Genomic DNA, 23,457 nt, shown 5'->3' on the forward strand with positions numbered 1-23,457 from the left:
TCCATTGAAACCCTTATAACTCCCCCTTGCTAATACATAGTTTTTAGATATTTTAGTGCCCTAATAATATCAAACATTGAGCCTTCTCAGACTTGTATATTTTATTATGAGAAAACTAAATTATCTTAGAAGATAAAAGTCTATTTATTGATTTTTTTTTTCTTTTTGGTTTAAGCTTGAATTGAGTTTAGCAAGTTTGGTTTAGCCTGAATTGAAAGCACACCAAAGCAACATAGGGCTAAGTGTTGCTTGGTTCAAGATAATAATGGGTGACTTTGGTTGATTTTGTGTCAAAATTGGATAAATAACCAAACAAATTATTTGGAAACCTTGGATAAATTAGGGTGAAATTGATTTTGTTTGGTATTGTGGTTTTTTTGAAAATTGTTGGTTATATATTTTAAATTATGTATCAAAAAAATTGTTTATATTTAAGGTTTGATAAGACATTAAAGATTTCCATCCAAAGTTAATTTTATTTAAAAGCACTAAAAAATAACTAAAAACTTTAAAAATTATTATAAAGACCAAATGAACACTATATGTTTTGTGATTATAATCAAAATGGTTGTCTATTTAAGTTAATTTTAATGATACAAAAAATATTTAAATTCAAGCATAAATGGGCCAAATCAAAGTTGGCCGATCAAATTGAACCCAAATCATCTTCTTACTGCTCTCACTATCCATTATTTATAGATATATAAGCACCAACAATTGTCCCCTCTCGACCTAACAACGGATCAACTATTCGTGTAATGGAACCCAAAAGTTGCAAACTTTATGCCCATGATCTTGGATCTTGTCAAAACGCTTCAAATTGAGTATCTTTCATTCATATATGAAATTTTCTAACTTCATGTGACTTTTACGAGCCTCTAATATATGAACAATATACAAAATTAAATTACTCTGAGGATGATAAACATTTCATTAAAAAAGACAACTAGCCATCACCATTTTCCAAAAAACCTAATTTTGATCCTTATAACTTCATATAATTATTATTACTCTTATAAGACTTTGATTCATGAACTTTTTAAAGGAATTAAGAGGTTATTTGTAATGCCGAAAAATAAATGTAGTGTAAAACAAAACTAGCATATTGAAAATATATTTTAGTTGTTCGATTTAGCACACTATCAATCCAAGATTTTATTTTTATTATTTTTATATAAAGTAAATGATGCATTGGAAAATAACAATATGTTTGGAATAATAATTTATCATAGGCGCCTAATGGTTGAGGGCAATGATGACTGGTGATAGTGGGCAGCGATGACAATAGTAGGAAGGTCGCAGTGGTGGTCGGGCTGAGGGGCGGTAGTAACTATTTTAATTAGTGTAACTATTTTATAATCTATGTCTTGCTTCACAGGAGAGAGGGGGTTAGATTTTGACATCCATGGTCATGACTCATTTTAAAATTTTAAAATTTTCATTAATACTTTATTGTTGTAACTCTTCTATAATTTATGTCTTAATCCAAGAGAGAGAATAGTAGTGTAACACCGTTCTAAATTATGCTATAATCCAAGAGAGAGAAGAGATCTTTAATTTGAAATTTTAATTTTCTTCAATAATTACTTTATTAGAGTAACTCTTCCGTAATTTAAGCTTGCTCCAAGAGAAAGAATTGTGGCCAAAATTTTGGATGCATTTAGCGCTCTATCTTGAATTTTAATTTGAAAGTGTCACCACCATTGATGGAGAAGAGAGAAAAGTTTAAATTCTATTGAGATTATTTTTGGAGTGTTCGATCAAACTTACATCATTGTTCTATATGAACTCTCCACTTCTTCAAAAAATACTTCTCTAGAAGAGTTGAATATTAGATGGTGCGTTAAGTTTGATACATGGATCAGTAAATGTTGTGATCACATGAACAAAACTATTTTAATCTAATTGAATTTCAACAAAGCGTTGGTCATTGTTCTCAACTAAGAAGTAACACATGAAACAATCTAGCCATTAACTTCTTAGAAAGCTTAGGATTTGATCTAAAATCTTTCTTTTTTTTTTTTTTCCGGAGAGTCGAGCTGAAATCCAATATGAAAATAAGATCAGAACCATATCAAATCAAAATTCATTTCAACCCAAAAGCAATTCAGATAAAATTCAAGTCAGAAGCGACCCAATCCGAATACAAACATGGTTACAATGCACTGAGGTCACGTTTGTTTAGGTGTTTTTTTTTTCCTTTTTCATTTTTTAAATGAAAAAATATTTTTTAGTAGTTATTTGAATGAGACACTTCTATAAAAAATATTTTTTAGAATTTTTTTTGGGATTTTTACATACATACCACTTTATAACATATATATTACATATTTAACACTAAAAACTTAAACATTACATCAATACCACCTAAATACTATTCTCATAACAAAAATACCACTCCGTTAGTCCCCATCCAATTTCGTTAGCAAAGCCCTAGCGCCCCGCCGAAATGTCTTCTCCCCGCGCGCGCTAGCTGTGGCGAGCAGCTCCGCTCCATTTTCGTTCGGAAAGCCTATCGCTACCCCGCCAAAAGCCCTAGCTCCGCTCCATTTTCGTTCGGAAAAGCTCTATCTCCGGTCATCTTCCTCAGGTTATCTTATACGCAGATTTTTTCACATCTTCCTCAGGTTATCTTATACGCAGATTTTTTCACGCTCTATCTCCGCTCCATTTTAGGTCAGAGTTTGGTTTTGCTTCAAAGATTTTCGTAACGAAATTGTGACAAATTGTGTTTAGTTGAAATTCGTAGATTTTTTCACATCTTCCTCAGGTTTAGTTCAGAGACGAATTGGTAGAATTTTTCACATCTTCCTCAGGTTTAGTTCAAAGCTGTTAAGTTTGGAGTGACCACACGTCACTTTTTGTAAATTTCTTTGTCTTTTGCTACGTAATGGCTGTCAATTTATTCCTAAATTTTTTATCTTTGTTGACAGATTGTTATAACATTTGAAATGAGTTCTACGAATTCATCTGGCACGAGGCGCACACGAGCTGAAGTTTATTGTTATTGTCGGCTCAATTGTGTCTTGTATACATGTCACCGTGGTCCCAATAGTGGAAGACAATTTTATAGGTGCATGAATAATCGAACTGATGATGACTGCAGATACTTTAGATGGATCGATGAAGTAGAAGATGCATATTATGGAACAGATGATGAACGCAAAGTCTTTGAGGCACAGGTTATTAAGAGGCTTGATTGGATCAGATATTTGATGAAAGTCTTCATTGTAATTTTTCTTGTTGATGTAGCCATCCGTTTGGCTTTGTAATGTTAGTTGCTAAGAAGTATCAACACGGGTTTTTATTGTCTTCACACCTATGATAACCCAGCAACAACTACCCCAGAATTAATCTAAGTTATTAGAAACAAAAACATAAAAAATAATTATGTGAATTTATTTTCTAGTTAATTAAACAATCTTAAGACATTAAAATTTTCAAATATATTTCATTTATAGTGCATCTAAAAGTACATATGTATCATAAACACTTACAATAAAAAAAGGGATTTTTACATACATACCACTTTATAACATATATATTACATATTTAACACTTAAAACTTAAATATTACATCAATACCACCTAAATACTATTCTCATAACAAAAATACCACTCCGTTAGTCCCCATCCATTTTCGTTATCAAAGCCCTAGCGCCGAAATGTCTTCTCCCCACTCCATTTTCGTTCGGATACCCGAAATGTGTTCTCCCCGCTAGCTGTGGCAAGCAGCTCCGCTCCATTTTCGGTCGGAAAGCCGAAATATCTTCTCCCGGCTAGCTGTGGCAAGCAGCGTTCGGAAAGCCTATCGCTACCCCGCCGAAAGCCCTAGCTCCGCTCCATTTTCGTTCGGAAAAGCTCTATCTCCGATCATCTTCCTCAGGTTATCTTATACGCAGAATTTTTCACACTTGACTCTTGCATTCGTAGAGGTTTAGGTCAGAGTTTGGTTTTGCTTCAAAGATTTTCGTAACGAAATTGTGACAGATTGTGTTTAGTTGAAATTCGTAATAGTTTTAACATCTTCCTCAGGTTTAGTTCAGAGACAAATTGGTAGAATTTTTCACATCTTCCTCAGGTTTAGTTCAAAGCAGCTTGTGTTTAAGTTTGGAGTGACCACACGTCACTTTTTGTAAATTTCTTTGTCTTTTGCTACGTAATGGCTGTCAATTTATTCCTAAATTTTTTATCTTTGTTGACAGATTGTTATAACATTTGAAATGAGTTCTACGAATTCATCTGGCACGAGGCGCACACGAGCTGAAGTTTATTGTTATTGTCGGCTCAATTGTGTCTTGTATACATGTCACCGTGGTCCCAATAGTGGAAGACAATTTTATAGGTGCATGAATAATCGAACTGATGATGACTGCAGATACTTTAGATGGATCGATGAAGTAGAAGATGCATATTATGGAACAGATGATGAACGCAAAGTCTTTGAGGCACAGGTTATTAAGAGGCTTGATTGGATCAGATATTTGATGAAAGTCTTCATTGCAATTTTTCTTGTGGATGTAGCCATCCGTTTGGCTTTGTAATGTTAGTTGCTAAGAAGTTTCAACACGGGTTTTTTGTTTTTTTTAGGTCGTCTATGTTAGTTGCTTGTGTTGATCAAGTGTATGTTGTTTGCTTATCCGAATTAATGAAAAAAAAAAATTCTTTTATGGTCTGATACCTGAGTTGTTGGAAAATGAGGAAAATTGCTTGTTCATGTCTTTAAACTCATGTGTTGTGCATATATGAAGTTTTTCTTATATATAGGTAAAATCTATATCTCTCTCTTCCAATGCAGTTGCATATATGCAGATAATACATATGAAGTTTACTGCATATCTCTCTCATATATATAAGAAAAACTTCCACATATGAAGTTTATATAATACATATCTCTCTCATATATATGAAGTTTATATATGCTGTGCATATCTCTCTCATATATATGCAGATAATACATATGAAGTTTGCTACATCTGCAGTTTTTTTCTGCATATCTGCAGTTTTTTTCATTTCAGGAAATTAGATCACCGGCTAAATTGCTTGCATAAGAGAGATATATAACGGATGGAAGAACTGCAGTGAAAATTGCTTGTTTATGTGAACTGCAGTGAAAATTAAACTCCTGCTTGCATATATGGACTATATCTGCATATATGAACTGCAGTGAAAATTGCTTGCATATATGAAAGCAAAAATAAATGTAACATAACAAAATAAGGAGCAATCTCTGATCTCCATTTTACTACATAACAAAATCAGGAGCAACAAAAAAAAGCAAAAATAAATGTAACAAACATGATATTCATTTTAGAAGCCATCTAAATATGAATAATTAAACTCCTGCTGCTCTACGTCATCCGCTACCCGCCTACTTGGCAACTTGTCCCGTCGTTTTCGTCCTACTTCCATGGTCATCGTCTCCTCGTTATTCATATTTTGCAAAGGATTCTTGCAAGTACTTCGATGATGTCCCCATAGACCACATCTTCCACATCTATGTGTTCTCTTGTCTTGCTCCAAGAAATTCAAAAGCCTTCTTTTCCTTGGTCTACCTCTTGGTCTGCATGTATTCGGTACACCTATTTGCTCACAATTTACTACAACTCGCCATTGCTCCTTCCCAGGTAATGCGGTAATCGCTCCATCATATGCTACTCTATATCTACAGAACATGTTACCTTCAAATTAGTAGCTGTAAGATACATGTAAGCAATGAACAATGACTGCTAATTCATACCTTGCGACATAGTAGAACTCATCAACATATGTGTGTCACAATGGGTGCTCTTTCATACCAATGAAGGCCACGGCATGAATGCAAGGCAAACCTATTAGCTGCCATACTCCACAAGTACAGTGCTTTCTTTCAATATCAACGATGTGTCTTGAGTGAAGTCCTTCCACCTCAGCCTTGAAATTGCTAGCTTGACGAACAACCAAATGATCTTTCCTTGTTGTTATATCTCTGATATATTCTTCAACATTTGGAACTAATTCTCTCTGCCAAGTCAAGCTAGTCATTTTTCGTTGAGCTCTTTGTTCCATAACCTTTCCCCGGACCAAATCAATAAGGTCAACTGCAGGTTTGGTTCTAGCATCAGCAATCCACGCGTTAAATGACTCAGCAAAATTATTTGTATTAGTAGCATGACCTGTCCCGATCATGAATTGACTTCTTGACCACTTGTAAGGTAAAGAAATGAGATATGAGTACAAAGTTGGGCTCAATTTCATGAAGTTCGGAAAGCTTCTCGTTCATATCTACATTAGTATAGGCATTTGCAGCTGCCCAAACCAGTCCTTGCATTTTTTGCCCATCCTTACATCGAAAATTTTTTTTGATATTCTTCCACAAATGTCGAATGCAAATTCTATGCTCAGCTTCAGGATATATTTCTTTGATTGCCTCTCCCAATCCCTTCTCCATGTCAGATATGAAACTAAGAGTGCTTAAATTAGAACCAATAGTCTCTACCATGTTCTTCAAGAACCATGACCATGAATGTTTGGACTCAGCCTCAACAACAGCAAATGCTATGGTGAATAAGCCATTATTTCCATCTACCGAGTTGGCGGATAAAAGGACACCCAAATACTTAGATTTAAGATGGCATGCATCTAAACTTATAAGTGGTTTGCACCCATATAAAAATCCATCCACATACACCTTGAAACTAACATAAAACCTTTGGAAAGAATTATCAGTAGCATTAAATGTATATGTTATGTATGAGACCGGGTTTCTATCAAGTAATTCTGCTGCCATTGTTGGAACCCATTTGTAGTTGTCATCAACTGAGCCAAAAATTGTGTCACGAGCTTGCTCTCTTGCCCTCCAAAGCTTCATATAAGGTAGTGATAAACCAAATTCCTTCTCTAAACCACTGTTTATTTCTTTTGGTGGAATATCTGGATACCTCTTCACCATCTCTTGAATCTGATTAGAAACCCATCTAGATGAAGCTAGCCGATTTCCAGCACGATTAATCCCAGGGCATGTGTGTTCTCCATCAACTCTCCTAACTTGAAAAGATTGAGTGTCTTCACATAGGGATGCCCGAATTCGTCATTGACAACCCTGAAAGGAACAAGTTGCAATAACTCGTTTCTTATCACTGGCCTTTATCCTCACCCCAAAGTTCTCTCTAATGGCAAATGATCGGAGTGCATTTTTGAAACTTGTAGCATCATTAAAAAATGTACCTACAGTGATATCTGTAACACTAGATTTTTTAAATCTCAAAGCACCATCGTTCTGAGAAATTGACCCATCTATTATTTGCTCAAAATTTTCAGTCCCCATAATCTGTGAGTTTGATTGATCTTCATCAACTTCGTACAATGAGATAACTATTTCGGCACGTGAATTTTCATTAATGTGTGAGTTTACCAAAAGGCTCGCGTCATCATCGTAATTCATTATTTTGTACTCCTTGGGTGATGTTCCATTAATGTGATAATGCATATTGTATTGATGTCAATTCAACCAAGGACATATTCTGGCAATCTCTGTTCTAATCTTGAAAATATTTATATGTCCTTTCTCAAGCTTCACAGTTCTTTGTTTTCCGCCAATATATCTCTTTCTAGACTGGTCCTTTGTGTCAACCCAAATTCCTCCAAATTTAAAAGCAATAAACAAATGCTTATTTTTATCTCCACATACATCATCTATTACTTCGTCACAATCCTGCATTACCGAATTATGCCAGGAGGTTGTCATTTTTCATTAGGTTCAAGCTGAAATAAATACAACATCACACCGTTAATTAGTGCCAAAAATCTAACAAAAATGTTTCATTTTTTAAAAGTTTCGGTAAAAGCCTCAAGATAAGAAAATGTTTCATAAACTCAAATACATAGGAAAATGTTTCAGATATTAAAGCTGACAAAAAAAATTTTCCTGGACTCCTTTTTAAAAGTTTTGGTAAAAGCCTCAACATAAGAAAATGTTTGGGGTCACTTTTTCTTTCCAGGCATCAGTAAACAGAGAAGTTTCGGTAAAAGGAAAATGTTTGGAGTCACTTTTTCTTTCCAGGCATCAGAAAACAGAGAAGTTTCGGTAAAAGCGTGGAGGAAGAGCTTCGGAGGAAGAGCAGACAAGCTACAAAGGCGAGGCAAGAATAAAAACCTAGAGAAAATTCACCTGGTGAATACGAATGGCAGAACTCGCATGGACGAGCAGCTTCGGTGGAAGAGCAAATACAAAGGAAGAGAATACGGAGGGATTTGCTACCGCGAAAACTCAAGGCGGGAATATGGAAGTAACGGAGTCATACTTGCTGTTAACAGAGTGGTATTTCTGAGGTAAAATTTGTTTTTAAGTGGTATTGATGTAATATTTAAGTTTTAAGTGTTAAATATGTAATATATATGTTATAAAGTGGTATGTATGTAAAAATCCCATTTTTTTTTTACTAATTTGAGATCAGATAAAATTCAAGTCAGAAGCGACCCAATCCGAATACAAACATTGTTACGATGCACAGAGGCCACGTTTGTTTAGGTGTTTTTTTTTCCTTTTTCATGTTTTAAATGAAAAAAATATTTTTTAGTAGTTATTTGAATGAGACACTCCTATAAAAATACTTTTTAGAATTTTTTTTTTTTACTAATTTGAGAAGCTTTTGATATTTAGTTCTTGCTTAATCATTATTTCTACCAGAAACCTGAATCGATGGAGCATAGTCGTGCGGTGTTTTATTTTCGATCTTTAATCCGCTACGATATAGAGATGCATTGAAAGGAGATCCGAAGCGGGAGGAGAAAGAGACCCGTGGCGGGAGGAGAGAGAGGTGTTGCAGCGAAAGCTTCTTCTATTTGTCGGGTAATCACTCCCAATACCCTCAAATCCTTAGTTGCCTGCATCTCTGTGTTTCAATGCAGCAATTTATATAAAGTTTAGCCCGACTCTGATTTGATTATAGTTTCCATAAAGCGGGGTGATCCTGGAGAAGCAAATGACGGGGTGGAGCGTGGATAGACTCATCTGACGCTGGTTCTGAACTGTGTGTTTTCCCAGTTCAGGAACTCTTCCAACGTTCTTGTTTGCTTGTTTTATTACCTTTGGATTCGATGATTTGGGGGGAGACTGTTCATTCTCTTTCGCTTAAAAATTTTCTTGTCATCGGAGCAATTAAACTGATAATGCCGGTTATTGCATTCCAGCGCATAATCTCGTCAAAACATTCGGTGAGAGATTCACCTTCTTGGTTTGCACGTAGCTGGAAATCCCTCACTCGAGCTTTGTCTATTTCATTGTCTGCACACTAGAGAAGGCTGACACATTTCTCTTGCGCTTATTGAAATTGTTTGTACTCGTCGAACACGTTAGAAAGAGCTGCTTTACAATTCTTGCAATCTTCGTTGTGTGCCAGAAGAATTCCTATGAACTAGAAGAGTATTTGGGAATTAAGATTGTCTGAACAGACTCAACTTTAGAATTACCCAATAAAAATGCGCTTCAAGTCGAAGTCCCTGAAAAGTTGGAGGGTCGTTAACTGGATATGCGGTGATGGATAATAAATTCGAGCTCCAATAGTAGTTCCAGGGATGGATAATAAGGTTGAGCTTCAATAGTAGTTCCAGTGGTAACGCATAGGCAAGGGTTGTTAGGGCAAATACCTAATTTTTATCTGGAGGAAGCTATTAGGAGCAGATATGATGAACGTGCAAAGTAATCATAAAGACATCAATGTTTACATGGCTTGCCTAAAATAAGCTATGTGCACAAAAGATGAGAGAAGATTTGATCTATCATAGAGAATTTGCATATGTGCACATAATAATAAGAGCTAAAGAAAATGATTTTCCTAAAACCCAAATACACCTAAACTCACCACAAAAAAGAAGCCTTGATCTCTTAAGAAAAATAGGAGTGAAAATAACTCAAGAGAGATAGTCAACTAAAATGATTAAACCAATACGAGGAATTACATTCTTCAAAAACTCAAGAAGATATTACCTCACATATCTATGGAATTTTGAAAATTTTAACTCAACCATGCTTTCAATTTCTTGGGATGATACTCCACGATCATATAAAGTACTTCTTCATCTCTTTCTTCCCTTCTCTAATTTTTCTCCAATTAAATTCTCTAACAACCACTCTTTTTTTAGCTTTTTTTGGCTGTTGTCTATTAACAGCCCGAACGAAATCAAATGCCTCATGCACGACGTTGCAAATTCCTCCACACAAAAGCATTTATTGGCTTCCTTAGCTCGCCTCAATTTACACCCATATGTATGATCAAATTCTCTCTTATTTCTCTTGATATTTTTACAATCACATGTATAGTTTGTACAGTCAAAATCTTTCATTTGTGGGCTACACCTATTGTCATTTTTCTAGATGGTTCCCCATCACATGTTGCTGGAAAAAGCATTGTACGTCCTTCTATATTGATGTGGAATATTATAGCTAATAGTTCTCCTTAGGAATATCTTATCTAGTTTGTTAGTACTAGTTTCTAGAATGCTCTTTTAGATTTATAAATAGCAGGTATTGTAGGAGGATGGCTTATTGAATGAGATATTATACCCTTTGAAGCCTTAGAGCTTGTGTTCTTCTTCTTCTTCCCTGGATTGGGATAAAAAAAAATCCTTCTTGCAGGTCGAATCTTCCGACAATCCACTATATCAGTTGGTATCAGAGCCTGGAGCTTGTGAAGATCGATGGACCGCGGAAGAAGGTAGGCTGTCGACGACGATCGAAGCCGCAGAATAAGATTGGCGGTCGACGATGATTGACGCCAAGGAAGGTTGGCTGTCGACGATGCTCGAAGCCGGATCGCATTCTATCAAGCTCAAGCGAAGGAATCGCTCGATCGGGTAGACAGAAACCTTGATCGGATTAAAGAAAACCTTCGGGCAATAAGGAAGATGCGAATGTCATCGGCAACCATATCGAGGCATTCTTCTTCTTCACTCCTCTCATCCTCTTCACGCCAACGCCATCGATCCCGCCATATACCCGCCGTCGTTAATGATTACCCTCCGTTTGAACTGCCGCTCCGGTGGCACGAACCCCCTCCGCTCAAGCACGCCAAATGCCGTTCAGATCTGCTGGCACGCCCATTGTCTAGCATCGGAGCTTATTCCGATTTCGCTTCCGATTCCTTCCTCCATCTAGAGCATGTCTAGCAGGTCTTTGATTCACAAAGCAGAATCAGACATAATTTGGCTATTGCGACTCATAAAAATGGACAGGACGATCGGGATCTAGAAGCCGAAGAAGCAACTGCCCCTGTTGAGCTCTCGCCTCCGCTGCCATTATGCTCTTGTGATCTAGCTCTTAGCGTCGAGCCCGATCTCTCACGCCTCGATTCCAGTCTTGCCACCACTTCATCTCGCGAGCAGGGTCTTACCTATGATGCTGGTGCTCAGAACATGGAGAATGATTTCATTCCTTTTCAGGAAGAAACTATTATTGAGCAAACTGCAGCAAGACCAGAAGTGGATGTAGTCAATGATGGGAAACTTGTGATCCTTCAGAATCTGTGGAAGGTTCAACTATTGAAGATGAAGATCCGGTAGAGGAAGTGATTATTGAAGTTCCAAATAATTCTCAGGCTGTAGTAACTGTTCCGGGTCTTTCAAATGGACAAGAACACAAGAGCACTACACATATATCAGTTCCTACATCATTTGGCAGCAGCTTTGCTGAAAAAGACTCCAATGCAAACATCCAGCACTCCGACACATTCGTTCCTGAGGCTGAAACGTCTTCAGACATTCACCGGCGGCCCACTACTGCGGCAGGAAGCTCCACCGCTGCCAGCTCGGATCATTCCGAGAACTCGAAGGCCCTGGATCTCCACCTTCGCTGGCCGGCGGCCAGAAGCAGGCAGTCGAGTCTGCTGATCACGAGCCTGGATTGCTCAGCTGAAAGGAATGAGCTTAAATCCACGCCGGAGATTGGGATTCCGGTATCTTCAGTTGGCTCAAAGAGTCCAACCAATCCGCATGGGTATGGAAAAGACAACTCTCTTGCAGTATGTCTACAAAGATGAAATGACAGAGGAATTTGATCTCAAACCGTGGGTTTGTGTATTCAACAACTGTGATGTGGACAAAATCATTGAAGATATGTTGAAATCTCTTAAAATGAGTAGACCTCCTTTGAATACACTTTATGCATTTCATAAGAATCTTAAATCTGAGATAATATCAAAGGGGTTCTTACTTGTGCTGGATGACTTGTGGGATGAAGAGGAGGAACGGAACAAAACTAAAGGAGAGAATGTGCTCGCCTCCCTATCTTATGGAATTTGGAGAAATGATCATTCTTTTGCCGTTGATTTCAGGAGGGATTGGTTGTATGCCAAGAACTTATATCCACCACCCAATTGGCAAATTGAAATGCTAGTTCAATTCAAGGATTCCAAAGTTCAACCTCCTCACTTGGATTGGGGAAATCCTCTTCATGTTGTAATTTTAAAGTCTGCATTTAAAGTATTCGACCCGGGGATCTGGTTGGGATGTTCACATCTACCTCCCTCCTAAATCACGAGCCTCGAACAGAGTCGAGCTCTTTTGACGCAAGGGGAGAATGATGTGGAATATTATAGCTAATAGTTCTCCTTAGGAATATCTTATCTAGTTTGTTAGTACTAGTTTCTAGAATGCTCTTTAGCTTTATAAATAGCAGGTATTATAGGGGGATGGCTCATTGAATGATATATTATACCCTTTGAAGCCTTAGAGCTTGTGTTCTTCTTCTTCCCTGGATTGGGATAAAAAAATCCTTCTTGCAGGTCGAATCTTCCGACGATCCACTACATCATATATCCATCTCTTTCAAAGCTTATGTATTTTGTGCATTTTCCTATCAATTTATTGTCTATTCATTGTCTTACTAAGACTTATAATTACTCAATAAATTTTTATTCAATTCATTGTCTTTTAAGATCCTAGCTCGAGAAAGATGAATGGTGGATCTTTTACATCTAGCAAAATCTGTTAATTAACCATTAATGCTCTTTCCGCCTCTTCCACCGCACTCTTTTTATTGGCATTGTCAATTTGGTCTTCCTCCTCATGATTGATTTTGGGATTATGTTCTATCTCTTTATTGCTGTCCCAATTTTAATGTTTTGCTTATGAATTGGTAGGCACCATTGTGCCTTATTTCCTTCTTCCCCTAATAGTAATTGACATTGTCATTTTGATCTTGTTCATTTTGACATTTAGAGCCCTAGTCTAGTTCTTACTTATGATTTAAATATTATCCTATATTCATTAATGATTATTCTAGGGTTTCTTTGAGCTACTTATATATTGGTCAAAAGTCCTACACATATTTAAAACCTTTAATAAATAAATAAAAGTTCAGTTCTCTACATTTATCAAAATTTACTCACTAACAAAGCTTTGAAATCTAAATCTTAATTTCAAATATTTGTTTCTAGCACTGTTACTATTCATCAAACCTTGTGCTCCTATAGATCTTAACAAAGTAATGTGGTTGAGTGCACAAATAACCATTTTCTTGATGTTGCTTGAATTTTAATTTTTTATATGAATTTTCATCAATAATTTTGGAGGGATTTCTTCTTGACTACTTGCTATCTTATCAATAGAGTTCCATTGTCTCTCCTTGATAACTTTTCACTTATATCTTTTCGATATCCTGACCACTTTACAAGATTCTATTAAGCAACAAATTACTGATAAATTCTCTGATTTCTACTTAATCATTGGCATATAAAAATATAAAAGACAACATATTGCTCATTTTATTCACTTTTATATCACATTTGATCTTCTGTCCTCTTTTTTTGTTAAGTCCATGTTACATTTATTCCCAAGATATGCTAGGAAGCATTGTAAAATCCTCTTTGAAAAGAGTCAGTAGGTGTTTTTTAGGAGGTCATTTATATAGAACAACCATCTTGGTATCTTGCAAAGGGAGAGAATTACATATATTTACTCAAGAAGGCTATCATACCCTTAAACATAGTCTAGGGGCCTAATTTAATTATTTGACCAGCTTTGTTAGGTTATTGTTTAAATTGGCCTTCATGGTAGCACCATAGATCATTATATCTTTGCAAGATGTACTATCTCAAACTCTATCATCCTTGATGTTTATCTGGCCATTGCAGTTGTTATAATAATATATTTGAGGGAAATTGCAACCTCCAAAATTGTTTGATCACTAAACGTTTTAGATGACTCAAGTATTTTCTTGGAGTTGAATTTGCTTATGGAAAAAAGTGGGTATCACTTTCTTAAAGGAAGTATGTTGCCATTCTTATTGAAGAAATTGTCTTCTTGGTTGTAAGATGTTTGATACCCCTATGAAGATTCAAACCTCGTTTGATACCCAAGGAGCTATAGGCTGATTTGTCACAGTATTGAAGGTTGATTTGTTTGATTGGTATCAGCCCTAATATATCTTTTGGTTGCATGCAAAATCCAAAATTGAAGCATTGAGAAGTTGTTTTGTGAATTCTTAGTTATATTGAAAGGGCTCCTAGAAATATCTTACTATATGCTAAGATTAGGCTCTCCATATTGAAGCATTTTATTGTGTCGATTATATTGGGTCTTTTGAAAAAAGATGAGAAGTTTACTTGAGGATACATGAGATATGAGGTCAACATTTAAAAATAAACTTGGTTGATATGTAAGTTCCAAGGTCAACATTGTACATTTTACTTTAGGTTTTATGCAAACTGCAAATGAATAACAAAAGAGAAGACTCCGGACTGAAAGGATACCAAGACATTAGAGTTCTTAATCCACCCAATAGCATAGCCTGACTAGAATTTGTTTGAAATCCACTCAATTAGGCTTGATTTAAACCTCTCTCTTGATTCCCATTCAAGGTTTCTGCTGATCCATTATCTAGAGATGTATATAAATTGCTAGATAAACTTAGTGAAAACACCCTCATTGCATTAAAAGTAGTGCTCAATGTACACATGAAGGCTTAATAGGTATTGACCTGATGGTTTACCTGGTTGAACTTCTCATTGCAAGCACGATGACCATGGAGGGAATCTACGTGCTTAACTATGAAATAATTGAAGCCAAATGTATTATAGCAAATCAATCTCTTCATCATTCAACCCTATATGGTATGGTTTTAATGAATCAACTAGTTTATCATTATCACTTATGGCCATGGATCATGCATTATTTCATGCAAGGTTTGCTCATTCATGATGTTTCATGCATGTTTATTCATGAAAAGTTCTGCATTCAATGAGGTGCACATTTGGCAAATGCCTTCGAATCTATTAATACCCTTGTGATAAAACTTTTTGTCCTCATAGCGTGAGCGACTACCTTTTTATAAGAGTATTGTCGTTTAGATTCAACGACCATTGTAGTATAATCAACTCAATAATAGAACCAACAATATCATTCTTTCTTATAAATTATTTATCATTTGTAGTCATTTATGTAGCATATACATCGACAACAAAAGGATAACTATGAAGTATCATATTAAGGACATGCTACAAATTAATGGGGTAAGAACTTCCACCTTAGTGTAGACACAAAGAGTTGATGTAGTGAATGTTGGTTCCTTCTCAAGCTACTTTTGTCTTATCAGCTTCCCACTTTTGCTTTAGCAAAATGTATGATAAATGTGCCTTTTGATCTCTCTCCCTCTTGTTCTCTGACATACCCAATAGAAGAGGAGCATTCTATTCCTTAAGACTTCCTTTATTTATATTGACGTTGAAAGTAGAACTAGCGATTATAGTCGAGATAAATGACATCCATTTGGTTCACTTGGCTAGCAAGGTGAGTCATTCTTTGATTGCTTCCTATGTGGTGCACGCATAAATGCCTTTTATCTCCCGATCATGCAAGTGATAACTCACTATGGATTCCTTTATCCTACTAATATTATTTTGGTCATAATAGATGGACCATGCACTATTTGACAATAAAATTGCTATTTGAATGTATTGTCTAACACAATTATTAGGTTGAGCCGTGCATTCAACTCAGCCACTTGAGTTTGTATTGGGGTTGTGTTTAACTCTGATTTGTATTAAATAGATAAGGAGAATTCAAACATTAATCTTAATGTTTTTGATTGAACAGTTAGGATGAACTTGTAACTATTTTAAATGCATCTCAGTTGCACCCATCTTTTTTTATTCTTTTATAATAAGTCCAAAAATACTCTTTAGCTTTAACTAATCACTACATTGTTTATCTCGACATTCATGTGGGGAATTGGAGGTGGCTTTATTTTGATTCTTTTGAAAGTGTTTTGAACTTGAACCTCCTAACTATAGTGGCTCCCATGAAGTCAATGTGAGCATCCTCTTGGGATCATGAAAGTAATGGTTTGGAGTAGTCTAATTGTGTCAGTAGTTGAGGAGTATGCCTAATTTTTAGAGCAATTGTGACTTAGTGTAACTGTATTTTGATAATTTTGTAATCTTACATGCATGCCCAATGGGATGGTACATTACTAGAGCAACAAGCATTTACTTGAATTTATCGACATTGCACCCCCTAAGTATTAGGATGAATATTTCTTCTTTCTGAAGAACGCGAGACCTTCCTTACGAGTGTAGAAAGCCTTCTACGGTAGTCAATTCCCCTGTGTATGAACATAATGACATGGTGGTTTGTTATAGGTATCGGTATACCGACTCTTACGAAACCCCTTGTTCTGCACCCATTGTTGTGCAATAGAAGAAAGATTGTAAAAAATGGTTCATTCTTTGGATGATTGAAGATCTAATGCCTAGCTCATGATGGAAGAGAAAAGGGAAGCCCCTACCATATTGGATTACACAAATGTGAGGAAGGGGGGTTTATAAGGTTTTATCATTTAGCTAAAATGTGAGGATGATTTCTTTTTTCCTCAAAAGAAGATCAGATAAAGTAGTGTTACATAACCACGCTTTGTCTAAGAGGCTAGACTCTTTAGTAGGAAGCAATTGCAGGAGATTATTGAATGCTTAATTGATCTAACCTTCCAAGTTAAGATGATCAAAGATGCTTCATGGAGAACCTTCAATCTAAGCATGATGGCCTGATAGAGAATTAGCTTTATTAGTTCTTCTAGGACTCAAGTACCCCACATTTGCTCATTCCAATGAAGGGGAGAGAGCATGGCAAGTGATATTATTGTATGATTGCCTTCTCTGTTTGCTTATCATGGTCTTGATCAATGCTTTGTGCTTTTGATTTTACTGATATCATCACTTGGTGCTTCCGAGGTGATTGAAATCTCGAGTTTATGAAGTTTAAAAATACTTGGCGGGAGACCAAAGAAATGCTAAAAGGATTATATGAAGAAATCTTGTAGGCAGTTTTTACTAGTTGAAAAAATGATTTAAAGGACTTTTTGCCTTGTAGATCGAGATTGATAAACATCATGGTGAACTTGAGGGAGTTTAGTCTTAAGCTGCATAGATATAATAAAAACTTAAGAATGGTTTTGAAAGGTTGGTGTGTGTAAGAGGAGGCACTTTGGTGTAGATAGTGATTCCCATTAAAGAACTTGTATGGTATGCTTTCAAAGTTGGAGCTCAAATTATTTGAGGTGGAATCGATAAGAGATACAAGTCTTCTTGCTTGTGATTTACGTAGTATGAAAATGAGTTAAGCTATGAGGATGAATTAACTCATGTGATTTTGTTGAAAGAGGAGATGGATGAAGTGGTAGTTTGAGAATAGAAGGATGCATTTATTATTGGGTCTTATAAAAGCATATGACTTGCTTAACTAAGGGAGGGGCTCAACAATTATGATATTAGTAATTAACTTAAGCTTTACTATAATATTTGTTATGTAAGTGAGCTTGGGTGATGTTCTAGTCTAGGGGATTTTGACTTAGGAAAATGGCTCGACTATCTCATCTTCATACTAGGATTAAAACCTGAGGTTTATTGATTGTGTTTGGGCTAATGCCTCAATGACCTCTGCATTTTGAAGGACTTCTTACAAAATGTTATGAATTTTATCTATACTAACACAACCATTAAAATTATATAGAGAGCACACAAATGTAAAGAAATCTTTATTATATTGTATTCATTAATACATGAAACTATTACAAGGTGTTATAAATATTATAAAACAAATTAGCCAAGGATAGAAATTTCTAAGATTTTCAATGTGAAGGTACATGGCAATATCTGTCTCTAAGTTCTGAAGTTAAGACGTGCCTGATCTGATGCTGCTGGAATTATGTAAGATTCTTCTCAAAGAGGAGAGAACTTATTCTTATGGGGACTTGTTGCTTTGATGCTATAAACATTTTTTAGTTGTTGAATGCAAAATAATATATTTCCATTTAAATTGTACTCATGGACCCCTTATTGCTGATAAGGTATAACTCATAAGGTTGTTTTGTCTCAAATTTTAGGGAGAAGGTCTAGGTTGCCATGCATGTAGAGGTGAAATTGAACATATTACTTACATACTTCGAATCTTGTTATCAACAAAAATGTTACTAGCCCTTCCAAACATTGGTTGAATGGAGTCTCATATTATTATTTGAAATGCTTTCCAATAAGTTGAAAGCACATGACATAACTCTTCCTTCAATCCCCACAAGATGGTTTGGTCGGTGTCTTTCCATTTGCCCATTGATCTAAGGGCAATCTATGATCGTGTGGGCAAGCTTGATCTTGAAATCAAATCAAAATTGATTCCAATGAATTGTGTCTCATTATTCGTGATAACTATAATGAGTAGGTTGAACCTAGAGATTATATTCTTTCATACAAATTACATAGTATTGGCCTAAATTTTTTTGATGAGGATTTATGTTGACCCACTTGGTAAACCTATCTATCATCAAAATGATGAATTTTCTCTTGGAAAATATTGGGGGAATGTCCCATGATGTTGATTCCTTATTGCACAGAAAGCGAAGGATTTTGCAGGGATTATAAATCCATTAACTATGACATGACATGTCGTTATGAAATTGACAATTGTATTATTGTTTTACAAAACAATATTTTTTCTTCATCATCGATTGGTAAGATCCCTAGTGAAGGATTGAAATGCCAGAGTCCTACCTCCTTAGTGGTCATTGCAAACTTTGAGGTAACTATTTTGATAGTATAATCAGTCTTCAGAGGAGGCTAATATTTGTGGTACAACCCAGATAAAATATTTTATAAAGCTCTCCATTGATGATAATAAAATTAGCTACTCTTCTTTGAATATGAGGAGCATCAATGGGATTTTAAGAGCCTCTCAAGGGCCTCATATCTTTTGTATGCATGATTTTCTTAAGTGGAAGTTGAATAAACACTCTTATGAAGTGGGCTTGTAAATATGAACATCGCTTCTTAGTTCAGAGAGCAAGAGCCAAACAAGTTTTACTCGTTGCAGGCATATGCTTTTTATTTCAGTATGAACCTTGCTGATATAATAGATCAGTCGTTGTGTTCTAATTCTTCCCTTGCATTAAAATCAAACATGAGGAGAGACTATCAAGTAAAGGTGAAGGGTCTCTCTAACTATTGGCTCAGATATTAGAGGAGATGAGACTACGTATAACTTAAGCTTTTTTTTAAATTGATTGACGTGTATTTGTTTACGAGAATCCCATGTGATATGTACCCTTAAGACCCTTGAAGATGGGGATATATTTATTGTTCAATTTGATTAAGAAGAGAGGTAAGATTGCAACTCTTTTGTTGAGGTGTTAAACTTCCTTGATTGATCTTGGAGGAAACATATCTTTTAGGGCCTTGTCTTTTTTGGGGCTGATCTCAATTCCTCAAAGGGTCAACATGAAGCTCAAAAAATTTTTAAAAGTCTCCTTTCAGATGGATTTTGTAGGATTCAAATGCATTTGAAATCGTTAGAGAAAACCAAATCATAGTTCAAGATCTGCAAGTTGATTACTATTTGACCAACACTAACCTACTCTTTCATCGAATGACCAATGATGCCCAACATTTTTCAACCTAAAGGGAATAGTTTTATTATAATAAATCTCCTTGTTCATTTACAATGATGCACGCTCTGCATTATTTTGATTCATCCAAATTTAATTGCACGTTGAGTACCCCTCTAAAAAGATAATATATTCTGTAGCATCTACTACTAGTTGATGTGATGAGGAGAGAAGCTATCCTTAAGGTATGCTTTATTTAGATCATTGCAGTTCACACACATATGTCACGTGCTATGAGCCTTGTTTACCATGATGACATTAACAAGTTAAGTCTTTATGATCATGTTCACATTGGCAAGTTAGCTAGAGTAGCAAACTTAATGAAATTTGCTTCTAGGAGTTTGTTGATGTTCTACTTTATATCATCTATTTGATTTGCGGTGAAGTTGTGCTTCTTTTGTGTTATTAGCTTTTAGGTTGATAGTACAGGCGTGCCTAATGATAGAAGGGTTTATGCTAGGCAAGTTTGTTGGGCTCAAGGCAAAGATTCCTTCGCTTGCATAAAGGAAGTCAACATAAAAGTGTTGCTCTCTAAGATAGAGAAGTAACACAACTCGAATAGTCTGCATCATATATTCTCATAGAGGACTTTGAGAAAATTCTAAATGCAAGAAGCGTGCTGGATTGTTGATTTATCCCTCGTGTTAAATTTTTTTTTTTTTTAAGAGTGGTGCCAAACTCTTGCTAGAAATTTTCAGATATAATATAAATGACCTGTTTGTTAATTCTTTCACCACCTGATACCCTATGGGTAGTAATTTTTATCTTTCTTTGTGGGATGGAGGCAATGGTCTAAAGATAAACTTAAATGGCATGCTGAACATGCCATTGTAGGCCACATATCAGACTATGAATTGAACCGGGTGGGTAACCTGGTGTGGGAAGTCTGCAAAAATAACATGCAAGAAAATGGGGCCCTTGTCTATAATGTGTTGGTTATCGAAATCAATATATAGGGCCAATAGGTTATAAAGTTTGTCTTTGTTAAAACCAATTACAAAAGAAGGTGAAATAGAAATGGACATTGATGGAGCTTTCATTGTTAATTAAGAATCTCTTTATTTTAAAAGTTACAACACAATTCACATGATGATGGGTCTTAGTGAGGGGTGCAGGTGAGATTTTGGTGTTGCTAATTATGTTATTTAGCAATTTTGTTGACCTTTTGTTTTCCTAATGTTTGGGAGAATGTTGGCGATGTGATTTAATTGCCTCATTTATAGCGATCTGGGCTTCAATGTGTTAAATGCGCTTAGGATAGGATCAATTAATTTCTTTCTCCAAAGCGGGCATGAAAAAATTGTCGTGTGCAGAGAACATTGACGATAATCCCGTGCAAGAACTTAGGGATGACTGTCAAATTTTGCAAATTTCATTGGTGCAGCTTTGGAAGAAATCCTAGAGTGACTCCACTTCCTATGTATATTTAATAGATGAAAAGGATCCTTTACTGTGTGATAATTTTTGAAAATTTTGTTAGTAAAGATCCGACCCAGCTCGTTGAACCTCCAATGATGCTTTGAGGGATTGAGTAAACCATCACCTTGCTTTCCCCTTTAATATGTATGGAATGACATGACAAAGGACTGTATAATTGGCTTGAAGGATTCATATAATCCTTCAAATAATTGTTTGGAAATGGTTGATAAGCTCATAAAAATTAGTGGACCCTTCATATAGATTTCTTGTTGGCATTTTGAATTAATACATAATAGAGTTGTCAAGAGTTTGATTGTAGGAAGGAGTCTTTTGATTGAAAATATGCTATTGGGTTAGGTTATTCCCACCCACTCACATCCACCTTATTGAAATTCTTCTTTAAAAAGACGCAAGAGTTGTGCAAGAGAGCAAATTGATTGTGCTTGAAGGAGGAAGCATATAATCCTCTTCCCGTTAATTGAGAGTTGAGAATTCTTTGATTTTGATGATAATCATGAGATGAACGCGAACTTGCAGTGTTGGGGATATTTTTAGTGTTGGGTTGTGCTTGAGGTCTCAGATGGGCTCAAGGATGTTCAATTATTTGGATGATCTTTGTGAGTTGTTTTGATGTGATGATAATTTTGCTCATTAATTTGTGTGTTAGACTTCGATGAAAGAGTGAGTTAGTAATGGAGGTTACAAAAAAGAATAACAATTTTGTCATTTCTCTTCTCCCTTTATCTTTCCCCATCTTGGTGGGAGAGATGAATGCTCATCCAAAGTCTGACTTCCGTGATTTTCATTATGTGTAGGGTCTTAGGAAGGGTTTTGATATTGAAAGTAATAGGTATAATGAGACCCAACATGGAAGCCTCTTGAGAGGAGTCACCTATTAGTATTCATGATTTTATCTAGCTTATGAGATTTTGAGATTTGTAGGAATTTTGGAGCAAAAGCCTAGTTTGAGGGGAGATTAACCCTATAACTTGAATCATGGATTAATTGGCGTTTTATGTTGCTCTTCGTTTGCCAATCATGAAAATATTTCTTACAAATGCTGTCAAGTTGTTGCATACCAGAAAGCAATTTATGGCCAATCAAGATTCTCAGTATGAGTTCTCTTATTAAACACACGACTAAGAAAGGATGATTATATCGCACTTGGTTCAAAAAGTGTGAAAATGTTACTTATAAATGACGTCAAATTGTTGCATGTGGGAAAATAGTTTGGGGCTAATTGAGGTTCTCGAGGAATGTTGTTTTTAGCATTGATTCTTTTTTTTTGCACACATGCGACCAAGATATGGTGAGCTTGTTCCGTTGAATCATTCATTGTGAAGACAATTTGATGCCTAAGTTAATGCGAGATGGTTTCAATCTAATGTTAGTGCCATTAAATTTTAAATTATTAATTTTGGCGCACCTTAATAGAAAAAAATCATTTCATAATGCTAATGGTGGCCTGACAAATTACTAGAAACATCTATGGATAGTATGGTACTATATTACATCATAATAGCTTCCTAACTAAATGACTCGGTAGTAACATTGCAAGGATGCGATATCATTAGGCTTATCTAATGGGCGGCTTAGACTATATAGTTGCAGCAATAAAAGATAGAAATGGTGGTTCTGGAAGAGATTAATGCATGTCTGCCTTTCTTTTGAACATTTTGTTTTTACTTTTATGGCTGTCGAAGGTATCTTCTGGTGACATAGGTTGGTAAGGTTTCATTTCAATTTTAATATGAAATCTCATGCCATTTGTAATAGTTTTCATTATCCAATCAACTTTTTCAACTTCAGATCTTGTAGTTCCTTAAATTTATTTACATATTTAGTCATAGTCACACCAAGAGAACTTCGATGCAAATTATTGATCTGAGCAACCAGCGGTTAGTTCTGATATTTATAGAGAAATATGGATGTTTCTTCGGTGCTTATTTCTTCATCATTAGTTTGTCACCATAAATGTTATACATTTCCTATCAATTTAACAGTAGCAAAGATGACTTATTTTTCAGGCACATTTATCAATTTGGAATATACCTCTACATCTCTATGTGATGTAGACATCAAAATAAGGAACAATCAACTTTGATTCATTCACACTTTATACGGACCATTATGAT

General features: G+C 35.6%; 1 protein-coding gene and 1 long non-coding RNA gene across 2 annotated transcripts; one reads left to right on the top strand and one right to left on the bottom strand.

The window, feature by feature from the left end:
* Nucleotides 1–5,310: 5,310 nt before the first annotated feature.
* Nucleotides 5,311–7,468, bottom strand: LOC110099280. Its single transcript, XM_020826377.2, has 4 exons — nt 7,081–7,468; nt 6,156–7,026; nt 5,799–6,094; nt 5,311–5,681 (listed from the first exon to the last, which is right to left on the bottom strand). The coding sequence occupies exons 1-4, from the start codon at nt 7,466–7,468 to the stop codon at nt 5,311–5,313; spliced, it is 1,926 nt and encodes a 641-aa protein (XP_020682036.2).
* Nucleotides 7,469–8,642: 1,174 nt separating this feature from the next.
* LOC110099283 lies at nt 8,643–9,356 on the top strand. The gene is made up of 2 exons (XR_002303433.2): nt 8,643–8,830; nt 8,931–9,356. It is a non-coding gene; the product is annotated as an uncharacterized LOC110099283 (long non-coding RNA).
* Nucleotides 9,357–23,457: the final 14,101 nt, after the last annotated feature.

This window comes from Dendrobium catenatum, unplaced genomic scaffold (genome assembly GCF_001605985.2).
Source record: "Dendrobium catenatum unplaced genomic scaffold, ASM160598v2 fragScaff_scaffold_1018, whole genome shotgun sequence".
In the NCBI taxonomy this organism is placed as follows: Eukaryota; Viridiplantae; Streptophyta; class Magnoliopsida; order Asparagales; family Orchidaceae; genus Dendrobium; species Dendrobium catenatum.

Bases quoted from the DNA above. Each gene is read 5' to 3' on its own strand.
- LOC110099280 (XM_020826377.2), bottom strand. From the start codon at position 7,468: ATGCATTATCACATTAATGGAACATCACCCAAGGAGTACAAAATAATG. The intron at 7,027-7,080 runs GTTGTCAATGAC...AATCTTTTCAAG, and splicing joins TGCAACTTGTTCCTTTCAGG to TTAGGAGAGTTGATGGAGAA. The intron at 5,682-5,798 runs GTATGAAAGAGC...ACTAATTTGAAG, and splicing joins TCATGCCGTGGCCTTCATTG to GTAACATGTTCTGTAGATAT.